At 43.5% G+C, this 17,968-nt stretch overlaps 1 protein-coding gene across 2 annotated transcripts in view; it reads right to left on the bottom strand.

The window, feature by feature from the left end:
• Positions 1-219: 219 nt before the first annotated feature.
• Positions 220-17,968, bottom strand: part of LOC143297826 (uncharacterized) — a 19,124-nt gene continuing 1,375 nt past the window's right edge. For both annotated transcript variants that reach the window (XM_076610335.1, XM_076610336.1), the window contains exons 2-9: positions 17,428-17,715; positions 16,106-16,221; positions 13,658-13,727; positions 10,695-10,808; positions 9,552-9,642; positions 6,674-6,759; positions 4,836-4,946; positions 220-2,634 (exon numbers count right to left, since the gene is read on the bottom strand). In XM_076610335.1, coding sequence (XP_076466450.1) covers positions 2,455-2,634; positions 4,836-4,946; positions 6,674-6,759; positions 9,552-9,642; positions 10,695-10,808; positions 13,658-13,727; positions 16,106-16,221; positions 17,428-17,616 — 957 coding nt within the window. In that variant the 5' untranslated portion in view covers positions 17,617-17,715 and the 3' untranslated portion in view covers positions 220-2,454. The remainder of the gene's footprint in view (positions 2,635-4,835; positions 4,947-6,673; positions 6,760-9,551; positions 9,643-10,694; positions 10,809-13,657; positions 13,728-16,105; positions 16,222-17,427; positions 17,716-17,968) is intronic.

Genomic DNA, 17,968 nt, shown 5'->3' with positions numbered 1-17,968 from the left:
GTATGGAAATGTGTATGCTATGATGTATGTATGCATGCATGTATGTATGGATGGATGGATGAATGGATGGATGGATGTACGCATGTAAACTGAATGTAATGCTAGCTTCTGGAAAGAATTGTATTGGGTTTACATATACGTTACAAAAAAAAAAAGGAAAAAAAAAAGTGCCATTCAAAGTCAAGAAGCTCTTACGGTACAAAAGTTCACAACAACAAATTCACGATTCATAGCACTGTAATGAACTAGAAATGATGGAGAAGCAAAAGCATATTTCTGGCTATATATATTTACTGACGAAAATGGATGCATACTGAGCAACCAACGTTTTACGGAAAAGGGCAACAATGTTATTTACCTGGTGTACGTTCGATTTGGGTTTATTCACGCACATACGACATTCATCTTAGCGATGAAACTTGCAGGTAAAAGTTATAAGCCCTTCAGATAATGTATGGTGTAAAGAAAGGATCGAAAATATATACGATAATTATACTACTTGGACAAGTAACTAATCATTATGTATGGCTTAAAACCCTCTGTTGAGTGGAAGCAAAATTAGATGTAATAAACTGGGAACTATCCTGGAACGAGCAAAAAAAGGTAAAGAAATAAAACTGGTTCCAAATTAGATTATACCATGGCATATGAGGTGTTTTTTTTTTTTGTTTTTTTTTACAACCCTTTAAAATGAGTATTACAAACAGTGAAGTGTGCAATTTCTGTTTAATAAAATCCAGAAAAATCAGCAAAACATAATCTATGGCATTAAACATTTTTTTTTATAAGTGTTTTGAAGGGTTTACAAAATTATTTGAATGTAATTCCAATCTAATTCATATGTAGATTACATCACTGATTTAACATTATCCAAAAAATATATATACGATTAAAAAACGATGAAATATCCAATTACATCATAATTTTGGCGAAACATTCCGTCTATAAAAGCAGAATAAATGAAATCAGACAATGTATGATACATTTTCTGAAGTCTGTAAAGCAAACAAATCGAAATATTTACATTTGCAGGAAATGGTATTGGTAGCCATTGTTAGAAGTTAGTGCACATTCATGAAACCTGTCAAACCATCATGCTAAAATCATGTAAAACGCACCATTATAATGCATAACAATGCTGCCAGATCGGCAAATATTATCAATGCACATTAAACAAATGAACAAAATACCCAACATGTTTTACGAATTATTCATTATTCTTATTATTTCAATCCTTTCTTTCCTATGCATACTAATTTGTTCATTTGCTTTTAAAATGCTTTCTGAAGGTTTTCACAAACTCATGATTATAGACTCTCATGACATAAACACCGTGTTCGGGTTATGCATAGACCAGGGATCTGCTAGGTTTTTTGGTTTGCTTTTTTCGTGTGTTTTTTTTTATATAGAAGAAGAGGTGTAGCGTTTATGGATCAATAAGCACGCTATTGCCACCTCTGTTAAACTGAAACAGACAGACAGAAAAAACAACAACAACAACAATTGTATTGTGTGCCATTTCACCGTTGATAATTCCACGTGGAGAGACTTGTGTAAAGACTTGTGGGAAATGTCGCCTACTCCACCCTTGTTTCATGACTATGTGTTTGTATATCTAGACTTAAACTTGCATTTATTTTACTTGTTCCCAAGTCTGGAAGATGTGTGGGTTTTTTTTTGTTTTTATTTTATTTTTACAAACACCTTCCAAAAATAATGAGCAAAAAACCAGCAAACAAGCAAAGATGTTTTACACTATTTTCTGATGGAAAGCACAAGCGCGCAAACTGCTCCTTGGGTTAAGATGCGTGCTTACGCACGTGTATGCGAGCGTGTGTGTATGTGTGTGTGTGAGTGAGTGCGCGCATGTGTGTGTGTGTGTGTGTGAGTGCGTGCGTGCGTTTCCCTGCGTGCGTATGTGCGTGCGTTCATGTGTCTAACCACCAATGCCTGCTGCAGAGAAGGAAAACACAGCAAGAGTACTTAAAGAGGAGCTGTTTTTTCTTCTCTCTCAAACATGATAGGCAACGGTGCACATTTACACAAGTGCCGTACACTACAGTCATCAACCAGGGAGGATTCTACCATTTCTTACAGATACAAATATTCAAGCGAACTGACATAATATCCAATGCAAATACACGAATCATAGCAAACAGGAATGACTCCCGATTTTAAAAAACACTGTACAGACGACACAGGGCCTCGCCCTCCTCAGTCCAAAACTCTGACCATCACTGCGACACCTGTGGGCACCTGTGTGCTTCCAGCTTTGGGCTGCGGAGTCACATGCGCTGTCATCGATGAGTACACAGACCTTGTCATCGTCGGCTACCGACGGACTAGCAAGAAAGATCACTACAATTTGTGATGCATTTGTATATTAGATTTTTTCTCAGACACAAGAGAACATTCTTGTAAAACGAGTCGTTGTTCAGTCGGCCACTCATTCGGTCAGTACTTGGTGGCAGCGAAGATGCTCATGAGACGATCGTAGGCGGTGACGGGCGGGTATTTGTTGGACCCGTCCAGACAGGTGATGAGGGTGTCGTCATCAGGCACACAGAAGAAGGCCATGGACTGCCGGGTACGGCCTTGCTCCATGACCCGAGTCGGGATGACCACCCGGTGTTTCTGTCAATTCCAAGACAGACAGGCAGCGAGAAAGGTTTAGCTGTCTGCGTTAAGAACACACGCACACGCATATACATACAAACACACACACACACACACCCACACCCTCCCTCGCCACACACACGCATGCACACTCAAACGCATGCGCGCACGCTCATACGCATCTATACGTGCATTCACACACACACACACACGCGCGGGCGCACATACACGCAATAGAGGGTGAAGGGGGTGAGGGGGTAGGGGTGGGGAGAAAAGACAAGACAAGACAAGACAAATTCTTTATTTCGAGGATAATAGTGTGCTTTTTTTTACATCCAGTCCCCGCCCTGAACAGGGTCTACACTACACAATACTAAATAAAATGACAGCATGAAAGCATGGTGTTAGTAGAGATACATAACAGGGAAGAAAATAAAATAAAATAAAATAAAACAAAAATAAAACAAAACAAAACAAACCAACCAACAAACCAACAACAACACCAACACACACACACACACACACACACGGCGTGCAGGTACAAGCATGGTGTTAGTAAAATGTATAGGAAAAAATGAACAAAATGAAAGAAACCAACACACACCGCTATACAGATCAAAGTGGGGACTGAAGGGTGAGGGAGTCTATCAGTCAACCATACACATTTTTGACAAACAGTATCATTAAAACAAGAGAGGCAAGGCCTTCAAGACTCACTTGTGATACGCTTTAAAAAAAAATCCAAGCTTTTTATGTATTGAGTATAATTTCAAAATGTAATGTTTAAGATGAGAAAGATCAGTTTAAAGCAAATTAACTCCCCTAGCATTAATTGAGTAATTTCCCTTCTTTACTATCTGCACCAAAACGTTTGCAAAATAAATAAAACTTCCATGCTTAGCAAAAGAAGTTCCTGTTTGAACAAAAAATGATAATAATGACTGCTCTAGTTGTTGGGTCAGAATATCAGATCAAAGTGCCAAGTTTAGAGAATACAAAAAATATATATAACAGTAAATGCAGTTTGCATATAATTAGGCTTCATTCTTTATTTTTTTGTGCCCATCCCAGAGGTGCAGTATTGTTTTAAACAAGATGACTGGAAAGAACTGAATTTTTCCTATTTTTATGCCAAATTTGGTGTCAACTGACAAAGTAGTTGCAGAGAAAATGTCAATGTTAAAGTTTACCACGGACACACAGACACACACACACAGACAACCGAACACCGGGTTAAAACATAGACTCACTTTGTTTACACAAGCGAGTCAATGAACGATTTACATCACACATTATGGCATAAGGTGAAACAGGCAATGTTTTTTGAAGGTGGTTGGGCAATGGTGTTGTTTAATTATTTCTGGGAGTGAGTTCCATAGGGTGGCGCCTGAGTAGACCAGACTGGATTTGAACAAGTCAAATCATGGAAATTGGATTTACAGAAAATTTTGTCTATTAATGTTGGTGGTGCATTACCTGTCATAATCTTTTGCATCATGATTCCTTTACTGTGCTATAGTCTATAATCTACGGACTAGTGGGCGAATATTCGCTTGTTTATAGTCTGAATCTAAATGGGTAGTCTTTTTAAGGAGAACCAGCTTGAGCCCCCGTTTATGAAGATTCTGTAATGGCTTCATGGTGTTCGCACTTGCGAGAGTGGCTGAGTGAGAGAGAGAGAGAGAGAGAGAGATACTTTGATGATTACGATTAGTTATGAGGATGACGTTACTTGTTTTGTGTTGACTGATGAAAGTTATGATAAAAGTAGTAGTAGTAGTAATAATAGTAGCGTAGAAGCAGTTGTAGTTGTTTAGTTGTTGTTGTTGGTTTTTTGGTGTGTGTGTGTGTGTGTGTGTCTGTGTCTGTGTGTGTGTGTTTTTTGTCTGTGTGCGTATGTGTGTGCGTGCGTGCGTATGTTTGTTAGTGCGCGCACAACGTTTTATTTTTATTTTTTTATATATGTTATAAAAGTGGCGAGGACTAACGCCGTGAGCTGTGAAGTCATCACTGACCATGGCAGGGTATCTATCACGTGTGTGTGTGTGTGTGTGGGGGGGGGGGGGTGAGGGGGGAGGTGTGTGTGTGTGTGTGTGTGTGTGTGTGTGTGTGTGTGTCTGTCTGTCTGTCTGTGTGTGTGTGTGTGCGTGCGAGAGAGTTTTGTAGACATTACAACAATGGCGAGGACTAACGCCGTGAGCTGTGATGTCATCACTGACCGTGGCAGGGTATCTATCAGCTGTCCAACGCTGCAACATGTCTCCCACAAAAATCATCACTGCCCCTGGCACGGGTGTGACGTCATGGTACTCTCCGTCCTTCTCCAGAATCTGCAAATCACAATGACAAGAATACATTTTTTTTTTTGGCGAGCTCTTCCTGAGTGACATCTGTCATGTGTTGAATGAGTCTGTGTGCTTTCCAGCGTGGCATCTTTCTTCTTCTTCTTCTGCGTTCACTCGTATGCACACGAGTGGACTTTTACGTGTATGACCGTTTTTACCCCGCCATGTAGGCAGCCATACTCCGTTTTCGAGGGTGTGCATGCTGGGTATGTTCTTGTTTCCATAACCCACCAAACGCTGACATGGATTACAGGATCTTTAACGTGCGTATTTGATCTTCTGCTTGCATATACACACGAAGGGGGTTCAGGCACTAGCAGGTCTGCACATATGTTGACCTGGGAGATCGTAAAAATCTCCACCCTTTACCCACCAGGCGCCGTCACCGTGATTCGAACCCGGGACCCTCAGATTGAAAGTCCAACGCTTTAACCATTCGGCTATTGCGCCCGTCGTGGCATCTTTCAAATGTCTGCCCTATCAAATGACGATGGTACGTGATCTGCCTCGTCTAGTCACGAGACGCTCTAAATCTACCCACATCACTCCCTTGCTTTGTTCTCTTCATTGGCTCCTTCATTGGTAGAGGAGGTGCAGGGTAATGTGTGTGGTGTGTGTGTGTGTTGGAGCTCATGTACGTTTATATGTATTTGACTGTGCTTTCATATCTGTGAAACTGCATGTTTGGTGCATATCTGTTATGCATGTGTGGGTGTACGTGTGAATGTGTGTCTTCATGTTTTACATTTATTTGCTTATTTATCATCATTGTTGTCTTATTTGTTTATTTATTTATTTATTATTATTATTTTTATTATTATTATTATTATTATTACTACTACTACTACTACCTTTTTCTATGTTATAATTATTATTTATTTATTTATTTATGTAAGCTCATCTATTATTTATTCACCTTTTTTTTCTTTTTTTTCCCTCAAGGCCTGACTAAGCGCGTTGGGTTACGCTGCTGGTCAGACATCTGCTTGGCAGATGTGGTGTAGCGTATATGGTTTTGTCCGAACGCAGTGACGCCTCCTTGAGCTACTGAAACTGAAAACTGAAACACTGGCTCCCTGTCGAGAAACGAATTGAATATAAACTGTCTCTGCTGTGCTTTAAATCCCTGAACAGTCTCGCTCCTTCCTATCTTACTGATCTCCTACATCTTAACACTCCATCGCGACAGTTGCGCTCCTCATCTGACACTCGCCTTCTCCGTATCCCGTGCTTTAATACGAAGACCGCGGGCCAACGCTCATTCTCTTTCCAGGCCCCGTCTTCGAGGAATAAACTCCCTCTTTCCCTCCGCTGTTCGGTTTCTCCGTCATCCTTCAAATCTTCTCTTAAAACTACTCTTTTCACATCATGATTGGCATCTCTGTTTCATTCTTCTCCAGTTTGTGTGTCCACTTCTGCGTGTGCGTCTGTTACGTGCGTGATAAGAGAATGTCAACATCGTGGTGGAAGTGGTGACTGTCCCTTGATGCCTGTGCTGTTTCGTCCCAGTATACTTGTCCTATATGTATTCTTATTTTTGTAAGCGCTTAGGGCTTTGGTAAGATTAAGCGCCATAAATGCCCGCTATTATCATCACTATCATCATTATTTTCGTCACGCCTTCATTACTGACTTACAACACACCCCAACCTCCCTCTCCCCCCTTCCGTTCCATGCACGCACAAAAGCAGAAGCCAGGGAAAACAACTGACCTGCAAGCCACCGACATCGTCCATAAAGAGCAGCGAAATGGATCCATAGTCGTGGTGTTCTCCGCAGTGCAGCTGTCCTTCCTTCACTGCAACACCAGTAGTCTTTTATCTTTGACTGCAGTCATTCCTTCCGATTCATTCATTGTTATTTCGTAATATTCAAAAAATTAGGCATGTCAGTATTCGCTTTAATGTTTGAATACATGTCGGTGATATTCACGTGGAAAGTGATTATGCGAATCAAACTACTGTTCCCATCGTTTACTTGTTTCAGTACTAACATCAGAATTATATAATTATTATAATGCCCTAAATGTCCATGTCGTGCCTTGTGTACACTGAAATGTTTAATGCCATTAGCTGAAAAGCTATGGTGACACAGTGGGTACTAATCAGAACAAAATGGTGCCAAACAGATAAAATGGAACAGAAAGGGAAAAAACAGAATTGAAACAACATTAACTAATAAGAGATTTGCAACACTTTGGCACTTTGTCATTAGCTTAAAGAGCGAGAAAGAGAGTGAGAGAGAGAGACAGACAGACAAGCAAACAGACAAACAGAAAGACAGGCAGGCAGGCAGAAAGACAGACAGTCAGGCAGGCAGGAAGACAGGCAGGCAGGAAGACAGGCAGGCAGGCAGGCAGGCGGGAAGACAGGAAGACAGGCAGGCAGGAAGACAGACAGGCAGGCAGAAAGACAGACAGTCAGGCAGGAAGACAGGCAGGCAGGAAGACAGGCAGGCAGGCAGAAAGACAGACAGTCAGGCAGGCAGGAAGACAGGCAGGCAGGAAGACAGACAGGCAGGCAGGCAGGAAGACAGGCAGGCAGGAAGACAGACAGGCAGGCAGGAAGACAGGAAGGCAGGCAGGCAGGAAGACAGGCAGGCAGGAAGGCAGGAAGACAGGCAGGCAGGCAGGCAGGAAGACAGACAGGCAGGCAGAAAGACAGACAGGCAGGCAGGCAGAAAGACAGGCAGTCAGGAAGACAGACAGGCAGGCAGGCAGAAAGACAGACAGGCAGGCAGGCAGGCAGGCAGAAAGACAGGCAGACAGGAAGACAGACAGGCAGAAAGACAGTCAGGCAGGCAGGCAGGAAGACAGACAGGCAGGCAGGCAGGCAGACAGAAAGACAGGCAGAAAAAAACAGACAGTCAGGCAGGCAGGAAGACAGACAAACAGCCAGGCAGACAGAAAGACAGGCAGAAAAAACACAGTCAGGCAGGCAGAAAGACAGACAGTCAGGCAGGCAGGCAGAAAGACAGGCAGGCAGAAAGACAGGCAGGCAGGCAGAAAGACAGACAGTCAGGCAGGCAGGCAGAAAGACAGGCAGGCAGAAAGACAGACAGTCAGGCAGGCAGAAAGACAGACAGTCAGGCAGGCAGGCAGAAAGACAGGCAGGCAGGAAGACAGGCAGGCAGGCAGAAAGACAGACAGTCAGGCAGGCAGGCAGAAAGACAGGCAGGCAGGCAGGCAGGCAGAAAGACAGACAGGCAGGCAGGCAGAAAGACAGACAGTCAGGCAGGCAGGCAGAAAGACAGGCAGGCAGGCAGAAAGACAGACAGGCAGGCAGGCAGAAAGACAGACAGTCAGGCAGGCAGGCAGAAGACAGGCAGGCAGGCAGAAAGACAGGCAGGCAGAAAGACAGACAGGCAGGCAGAAAGACAGACAGTCAGGCAGGCAGGCAGAAAGACAGACAGGCAGGCAGGCAGAAAGACAGACAGGCAGGCAGGCAGAAAGACAGACAGGCAGGCAGGCAGAAAGACAGACAGTCAGGCAGGCAGGCAGAAAGACAGGCAGGCAGGCAGAAAGACAGACAGGCAGGCAGGCAGAAAGACAGGCAGGCAGAAAGACAGGCAGGCAGGCAGAAAGACAGACATTCAGGCAGGCAGGCAGAAAGACAGTCAGGCAGGAAGACAGACAGACATTCAGGCAGGCAGGCAGAAAGACAGGCAGAAAAAACAGACAGTCAGGCAGGCAGAAAGACAGACAGTCAGGCAGGCAGGCAGACAGAAAGACAGGCAGAAAAAACAGACAGTCAGGCAGGCAGGAAGACAGACAGACAAACAGCCAGGCAGACAGAAAGACAGGCAGAAAAAACAGACAGTCAGGCAGGCAGGAAGACAGGCAGGCAGGCAGAAAGACAGGCAGGCAGGAAGACAGGCAGGCAGGCAGAAAGATAGACAGGCAGGCAGGCAGAAAGACAGACAGACATTCAGGCAGGCAGGCAGAAAGACAGGCAGGCAGGCAGAAAGACAGGCAGGCAGGCAGAAAGACAGGCAGGCAGGCAGAAAGACAGGCAGAAAGACAGGCAGGCAGACAGGCAGAAAGACAGGCAGGCAGGCAGGCAGAAAGACAGGCAGGCAGGCAGAAAGACAGGCAGGCAGGCAGAAAGACAGGCAGAAAGACAGGCAGGCAGGCAGGAAGACAGACAGGCAGGCAGAAAGACAGGCAGGCAGGCAGAAAGACAGACAGTCAGGCAGGCAGGCAGAAAGACAGGCAGGCAGGCAGAAAGACAGGCAGGCAGGCAGAAAGACAGACAGTCAGGCAGAAAGACAGGCAGGCAGGCAGGCAGAAAGACAGACAGTCAGGCAGGCAGGAAGACAGATAGTCAGGCAGGCAGGCAGAAAGACAGGCAGGCAGGCAGAAAGACAGGCAGACAGACAGGAAGACAGGCAGGCAGAAAGACAGGCAGTCAGGAAGAAAGACAGGCAGGCAGAAAGACAGGCAGGCAGGCAGACAGACAGGCAGACAGAAAGACAGACAGGCAGGCAGACAGTCAGGCAGGCAGAAAGACAGGCAGGCAGGCAGAAAGACAGACAAGGTAAAAACAGACTGAAACACAGAGAGCACCAGTGACAAGAAGACTGGCAACTCACACGGGTAAGGGGGGTAATACAGACTGCGCATCGTAGTGTGGTTTCCCTTCTGTCCAATCAGCTTGTGAGTCTTGCTCAATAAGGTTGGGTCCTGCAAGCACACACGAACACACAACCGCAAACATGCATGCTTGCGCGCGCGCGCGCACTCGTAGGGAGATAATGCTATCTTCTGTGACCCTGTTTATTCTGAGTACATAAACTTTGACTGCTGAGTCTACAAATCTCAATCAAGAAAACACTGTACGTAGTAAAATAAGGCCAACTTTGATATGAAAGGAAGCCTTATTTTGCAACGTACAGCATTTTATAACCTCCTGCCTGTCAACGTAAGGTGGATTGTAAAAACAAGAACCCAGCATGCACCTACCTCCCATCACTGGAAAACGGAGTATGTCTGCCCAGATGGTGGAGGGTGGTGGTGGGGGGTGGGGTGGGGGTGGGGGGCGAGAAACGGTCATACACGTAAAAGGTCACATGTGTATGCGACTGAACGTGTGAGTTGCAGGCCATGAATATGATAAGAAGACGACGAAGAAGGAGAAGAAAAGGGAAAAAAAAGACTTCGTCAGTTTCACCCCTGACCCTACTCTGCCACCACTTCCCATCTGCGTGTGTCTGGATGAGTTCCACACACACACACACACACACACACACACACACCTGCAATGCAAAAAACAAACAAACAACATTTCCTATGTAATTCTTCAGTCAGTTTCACAGGTTTGATAGCCATCTGTATGACTTAGCTCGCAGATGTAAGGCTGTGCTCCTCGCTCTGTGTATTTTGAGGGTAGACGTACCATGTGTTATCGATGTTATTGTTGAAGCTGCGTTGGCCAAGAGAAGTAACAATCAGTGATAAAGAGCAATTCTCACTGGGCGGCAGTAGGATATATATATATATATATATATATATATATATATATATATATATATATATATATATATATATATATATATATATATAATTATGACCGTGTGATATAGGTAGACATAAAGATAGACAGAAACAGAGACAGAGAGAGTGAACTCAGAGAGAGAGGCAGGCGGGGGCTGGGTGTGTGTGTGTGTGAGGCGGGAATGGCGGAGAGAGGCAGTAAAGTAAAGAAGACATGTGACCCGTGTGTGCATGTGACTGACCTCCAGTTCCAAGGCGATGCCAATGAGATCAAAGACTCGGAGGGACAGCTCTTGAAACGAGTGGAACATGTCATCGTAACTCTGGATCAAGTCCGGCACCTCATTGGGCATCATCTGTTAGCATGCAACATACGGGGTTGCTGGTTAAAGACTGCATTTACATCACTCACTCTTGCGTTTGTGTGTGTGTGTGTGTGTGTGTGTGTGTGTGTGTGTGTGTATGCGTGTGTGTGTGCGCGCGTGCACGCGTGTGTATACGTGTGTGTGCGTGCGAGTGTACGTGTGTGAGAGTGCGTGCGCGGGTGCGCGCGTATATATATTTTGTTTAAACAGTATTATATTAGGAACATTCACAATACAACACAGATATCAATGAACAGAACAACATGCATGTATCAGCTTAGCTGATACATGCACATACTGAATATGTGACGGATGTCATGATAACCAGAAGTAAACTAAGCTACGATATAAATAAAATGAAGACAATGAATAAGAAACGTGTGGTGCAGAAAGAAGTCAACAGAGAGATAAAGAGAAGTATCAACGCTGGGGCACACTGAACTTGGCCGACAAACAAAGCGGTGAAGGCCAACCGTCCCGCGAAAAACAAAACAAAAAGAAAATAAAATAAAAAAACAAGCAAGCAAGGCAAACACACCATCATGTATTCATATAATGAGCTGTCAAGTGAAAGGGCAGCAATCTTTCAGGCACATGCACTTACATACATATATGCATACACACAGGATATAACTCATCGTTAAAAACCTTTGTTGAATTAAATGCATGCAAACATGTATGGGTATAATTATGTATACCTATACACACATGCCCATCCACACACACACACACACACACACACACGTACCCTCCAATGGAGGGAAAAAAGATCTGTTGTAAATGTCAGTGTGGTGTGGAGGGACGATTCGTTCAAATGGTTTTCGCCTGTGGTATGGGTTTACTGTTGACACGAGAGGGGGCAATAAGTGGGTAACGTACTGAGGACAAATATTATTGATAATTTTAAAGAACATTACTATTTTATGTCTACGACGCCTTTCTTTTAATGAACAGAATCCTGATTCTGCGTGCAATTTATCGTGGATAGTTCTACGAACGGTACCAGTGATAATACGCAGAGCGTCTACGTGTAAGTCTTCCAACATTTTACATTGGTACCGTGCGCAGTTGTCCCAGATTATATCAGCATAGTCAAAAACTGGGATGATGAAGGATCTATACATCGTTTCCAGAGCCCTCTGTTCAGCTTGTACTTAAATGAACGAAGACAGTTGATCAGTAACCCAGCCTTACTAACGATACTACCTATGTGGTCACCCCACCTATAGCTGCTTTGCAGAATGACCCCTAGGTGCTTGTGTTGATTGTGTTGTGGTAAGCTGACATTTCCAAAAGTTGGGTCGTAGCATACTACGTTTCCTCGGAATACATTTAGCAGTTCTGTTTTAGATTCATTAAATTTAACTTTCCATGTTTTTGCCCAAACGTTTGATCTATTTAAGTCAGCTTGCATGGTTTCTTTTCTCGTGACAGGGCTTCTCATTGCAAGAGACATGCTCGTGTCATTAGCAAGTAATTTGATATCAGAACTAATACGACAATGTCATTGATATTGACTAGAAATAACAGTGGACCAAGAACAGATCCTTGTAGTACACACTGAGGAAGTTTTAACTTAACTGACTTGCACCTTTGATTAGAAATGAGTGGTACCTGTCTGAGAGATAATCTCGAAACCAAACCAAGAGTTTGCCTCTGATACCAGCAGCTTCCAGCTTAAGTAAAATGCCCCTGTGCCACACACGATCGAAAGCTTTAGATACATAAAAAATATTGACTGAACAGGAATACTTTTATCGTAGTTATTTACTAAGTTGCCATAGATAATAAGAAGTTGGTTAATTGTCGAGTCACAATGAATAAACCCTGACTATGCTTCTGAAATCAGGTTGTTGGATGTAAGAAAGTTATAAACATATTTGTGCACACATCTTTCAAAGACTTTTCCTACTTAACTTAAAAGAGAGATCGGCCGATAATTAGTACATTCATCTGTGGTTCTTTTTTTATGAACTGGTGTAACTTTAGCTGTTTTCCAAAGCTGTGGAAATTTGCCTTTGTCAAAGCATCGGTAAAGAATGTGCTGAGTGGAACAGATATAACATCAACTGAAGCAACTAAAAAATATGAATTAGGGCAGGGCCAGACGCCTTTTTTTGTATCAAGATTATCAATAATGGTTTTCACTTCAAGAGCTGTTAGTCTTATTTCTTCTATCTGTGTCGATTCGTTGTATGCTACGTGTGGAAGAGGATCGTCTGTATCTACTAGTTTACGCTACCTACTAGTTTACTAGTTTAAGTGCTGAGACAGACAGACCACCATTATGCTCACTCACTTTCTCATCCTTTCAGTTCATTGTGGTTATTTTTTTATGACACATTATTCACCGCAGTCATTCCACATCAGGGAGGGTGTGCAGCTCGCTTTCGTGGCGAACTTTTCGTCGCTCGCAGCGCGAGAAGTAGGTCATACGACGACACGGGCAGCCCACCCACCACCGTAACTGGCGTCTGTGAGTCTTTACTGCTTTTGTTCGGACAACTTTTCGGCACTTATAAATGGATCAGTTCGAATACGAAACGGCAGATATATGACAAGAAACACGCTCAAAGTAAATATAGAAGACCCAAGCTAATAATGGGTGTAGTTATGAAACCAAATATACCTTGTAAACTTGTAAAATTAGTCACCGAAAATGTTCAAAATCCTTTCGTCAAAATAGCGGTTTCCACGACGAAATTTTAGCCGTTCGGTGACCTGAAAAAACATGGGGACGGGCATGTGCACGCGGTTCACGAGAAAAAACAAAACAAAAAAACTGGGGAGTCCCGACGAAAGTGGTTCTGCACTTCCTCCGTACTGAGTCAGAAACTTACCACCGTGGGCGCCCCAGGAGTGAAGTTGAATGATTCCTTCATGTCGCCGATCTTCCTGTCATTAAGCAGCCTGTAAAACGACATCAGTTTCCGTTTAGCGTCTGGGCCCTCCCTCTCTCTCCTTTCCTCACCCCCCCCCCCCTTCCCCGTCCAATCTGTGTGTGTGTGTGTGTGTGTGTGTGTGTGTGTGTGTGTGTGTGTGTGTGTGTGTGTGTGTGTACATGGAACAGAGAGAGCGTAAAACAGAGGAAGAGAGAGGGAGAGAGCGAGACAGAGACACACAGAGAGACACACAGACAGACAGACAGAGACAGAGAGAGGGAGAAAGAGAGAGAGAGAGTGTGTGTGTGTGTGCGTGCGTGCGTGTGTGTATGTGTATGTGTGTGTGTGTGTGTGAAAGAGATAAAGGGGGTTGCAACTTGCATTAATATACACTGTGTATAATGTCTTGAAGATCATGACATCGACAGCACAGTCAGGTTTTCAGGAAGAACCATCACGAACCATTCTATTCATAGATCAAATCAATAGCCAGGCTGTCAGGAAGCAAGAACTCGCCAAGCTTTTCAAAAGACTGGGTGGAACCATCAGCATTATTTGGCATGGAAACGGATGCCGAAAAAAACCCCACCCAAGTTGACGGGCCAGTCACAAGACTAGCACCACAGCTGATGCAACTATCCATGAACTGCAGCTAGGAACATTTCAGCAGTTCACCTACCTTCGGATCAGTCACTAGTGGTGAAGGATCCAAACCACAAAACCTTTAAAGAGTGGCAAAGACAGCATCAGCACTGCCAATGTTTAATCGTGTGCCTCTGAAGGACATAACAGAGAGATCAGGCTGTCAGGAACAGGATTTGTTGTTACATATAAAAACCTAACTATATACCCAGGCTCACACCTTCCGCTACCAATTCCAACCAAGGACAATAACGAAATCATTTTTCTCTTCATTTCTTGCACATTTATTCATTGATTCTTCCGGATATTCAGAAATGACGAACCCCCCCTCCCACAACAGATATAATCACGCACACATTCTCAACGCTGGCCCAACGCTCTCTCATTAGGTTCAAATCCTAAACTACTTTTAAAAATTCAAATTACTCTAGACAACAATGAAAGACGAGCTTAGACGAAGAATAAAAAAAAAACAAACAACTTACATTTTGCATCCTAAGGAGGGAGCCAGCTGAAGAAAATAACACATGGAGGATCACTGGAGCTCAACAGCCTGGCATTTCAAATTCCAGATACATTCATCCTACTTTCATCCTACAGCATTCTCCCAACAAATGTCATGCTCGCATCTCTTTGTCTCACTCATACAAAACGTGAGGCAGGAATGTGCTCACTGCACATCCAAACTTCTGACTCTGCCAGTCCGACCAATCAGAAGGGAGCACACAAAAATCGAGCAATTCGCTCCCTGACACAGGCTCCAGCGTACACTGGTATATTCCATCTTCCTTTACACAAGCGAGACACGGACTCTCACGGCGGCTTTGGAAAGAAGAGTTCTCTTCTTCTTCGTCGTCGTTGTCGTTCGTGGGCTGCAATTCCCACGTTCACTCGCATGAACACGAGTCAGCTTTTACGTGCATGACCGTTTTTAGTTACCCCGCCATGTAGGCGAAAGAAGAGTTCAAACAATTGGCAAGAGGTGTTATCGCAAGGTACGAAAAATCATAATGATAAAGTTTATATACTTATGAAATCACCATAAGCAGCGCACTGGACCATTTGAAGATCTGCTTTAATCACTTAAAAAAAGGGGGGAAAAGGAAAAACAAACAAAACGGCAACTTCGTTATGGCTATGTGACAAGATCCAATGAGTTCGATACAGCAATTCTCTGAGGAACTGCTCAGGGAGAGGGGGAAGATGGAGAGGAAGACAGTAGAGAACGATGGGCTGAAAAGGATAGCAGAATTGAGACCTACAGCAGAATTGAGACCTACAGCAGAACTGAGACCCACGGCAGAATTGAGACCTACAGCAGAATTGATACCTACAGCAGAATTGATACCTACATCTAACAGATTGGGAGAAGTCTGTGAATAGCCGTTCTGTGATTCGCCCCAATAACTCTTCACATAATTAAGGAAGAAGAAGAAGTAGAAGAAGAATTTTTTTTAAATCGAAGAGGAAGAGGAGAAGGAGAGGAACTTAATCTTCGCTGGATATCAGAATCTCAAGCCAGTGAGTTGTTTAAATTTGCAACAATAACTATGCTTTATCTATCCATCTATCTATCTATCTATCTATCTATCTATCTATCTATCTATCTGTGTGTGTATGTGTGTGAAGGAGAGAGGAAAGAGAGAGAGAAAGAAGAGAGACACAAATAGACAGACGGACAGGCAAAGACAGACAGTGGCATACAGACAAACGGACAGAGAGAGACAGACAGGTACATGTTAAAGAGCAGTCACACTGGCATACATTTCCTTCTCGAGGCCAGACCAGCCATGACAGTCCAGGTGTCCTCGGGCGTATTTCTCCTTCACCTTCACGTCCAGTTCATAGAACTGCTTGGACGTGGAGAACGCTCGGTCCAGCTGCAACAGTTGTGACTCTGTTTGTTCTTCTGTTGTTCGTTCTTTTTTTTTGGTCAGTGCGCCAAGTGCGTGCTGCACACGGGATCTCGGTTTATGGTCTCATCCGAATGACTAGACGCTCACTTGGATTTTCCAGTCAAACCTGGGAGAAAGGGCTAGAGCGGGATTCGAACCCAGACTTTCGCGGACTCTGTATAGGCAGACGAGCGTCTTAATCATTCTGCTACCTTCCTTAAAAGAGAGTGTTGTTCTCTGGCAAAATTATGTAGAACAAATCCACTCTGTCAGACATACAAATATATATGTATGCATTTAAGGCCTGACTAAGCGCATTGGGTTACACAGCCGGTCAGGCACTTGACAAGCAGATGTGGTGTGGCGTGTATGGATTTGTCCGAACGCAGTGACGCTTCCTTGAAACTGAATCTGAAAACTGAAACTGTTCGTTCTTTTGTTGTTGTTTTTTGTTGTTGTTTTTTTCTTCTTCCTCCTCTTCCTCTCAGTAGCTAAACCATTGTATCAATGTAATATGAAGACATCAGTTATCTGTTAACTTGAGGATTGCCACAGTCGATGTGTGTGAAAACTACTTTGCAATGATCACTGCGGAAACACGATGTATTGGGAGAGAGAACAGAACCTTTGTGGCAAGTGGAGAAAACCATTATCAATATCGGTCCTGTGGAACTGATTTTAAAAGAATTATACAACACAGAAGAGGACACACGAAGACGACGAAAAAAAAAGACAAAAAAGACAAAAAAAGGACAAAATACAAACAACAAAAATTGAATAGATGAAATAATACAATACAATACAGGTATAATACAATATGATATATATCATAGATATATATACGTATATATATCTATATCTATCTATCTCTCTCTCTCTCTCTCTCTCTATATATATATATATATATATATATAGAGAGAGAGAGAGAGAGAGAGAGAGACAAGACAAGACAAATTCTTTATTTCGAGGATAATAGATAAGCACTGGTGTGCTTTTTTACATCCTGTTCCCGCCCTGAATAGGGTCTACACTACACAATATTTAATAAAATGAAAGCATGAAGAGAGAGAGAGAGAGAGAGAGAGAGAGAGAGAGAGAGAGAGAGAGAGAGAGAGAGAGAGAGAGAGAGATATGAAATGAAATAACAAAAAAAATAAAATTCGAAAAAAAAAAAAAAACCGGTGGACTCACAACATTTTCTGGCACACGGTGGTTGGTGAAGAAACAGAAGCCGTACTCGGAGATAGCGTCATGCACAATGCGCGCTATCTTCTTCACCTCCGGTTGATTCTGCGCCAGACTCACTACCGTCTCCGCATTTTCTCCCCCTTCCTTCTGCACCGCTTCCAGAAACGCGCCGATGTCCACAGTGGGAATCATCTTGACGAAAGAAGAATGAATGACAGCTGGCTGCGTTGTACGAGTTGGCAGACACAGTCGTCACCCAGTGTGTTTGCCGCACTAAAGTCACGTGATCACCTGAAATGATGACATCACAACAAACAAGGGGGATGGCGATGCTTTTTTCTTTTCTTTTTTTTATTTATTTTTAACACTGTTTTGTTTCTTTTCTGCTATTGTATGTGCAGGAGACATTTGTAGCATGTTCTGTATGAAATCCATCGCCCAAGTATTGAACAAATACGATTTGCACTTTTTATAATAAAAAAAGATTGTTGCTGGGATGTGTGTGTGTGTGTGTGTGTGTGTGTGTGTGTGTGTGCGCGCGCGC

Source organism: Babylonia areolata, chromosome 23, assembly GCF_041734735.1.
Source record: "Babylonia areolata isolate BAREFJ2019XMU chromosome 23, ASM4173473v1, whole genome shotgun sequence".
In the NCBI taxonomy this organism is placed as follows: domain Eukaryota; kingdom Metazoa; phylum Mollusca; class Gastropoda; order Neogastropoda; family Buccinidae; genus Babylonia; species Babylonia areolata.
This window is presented reverse-complemented; position numbering and strand designations above follow the sequence as displayed.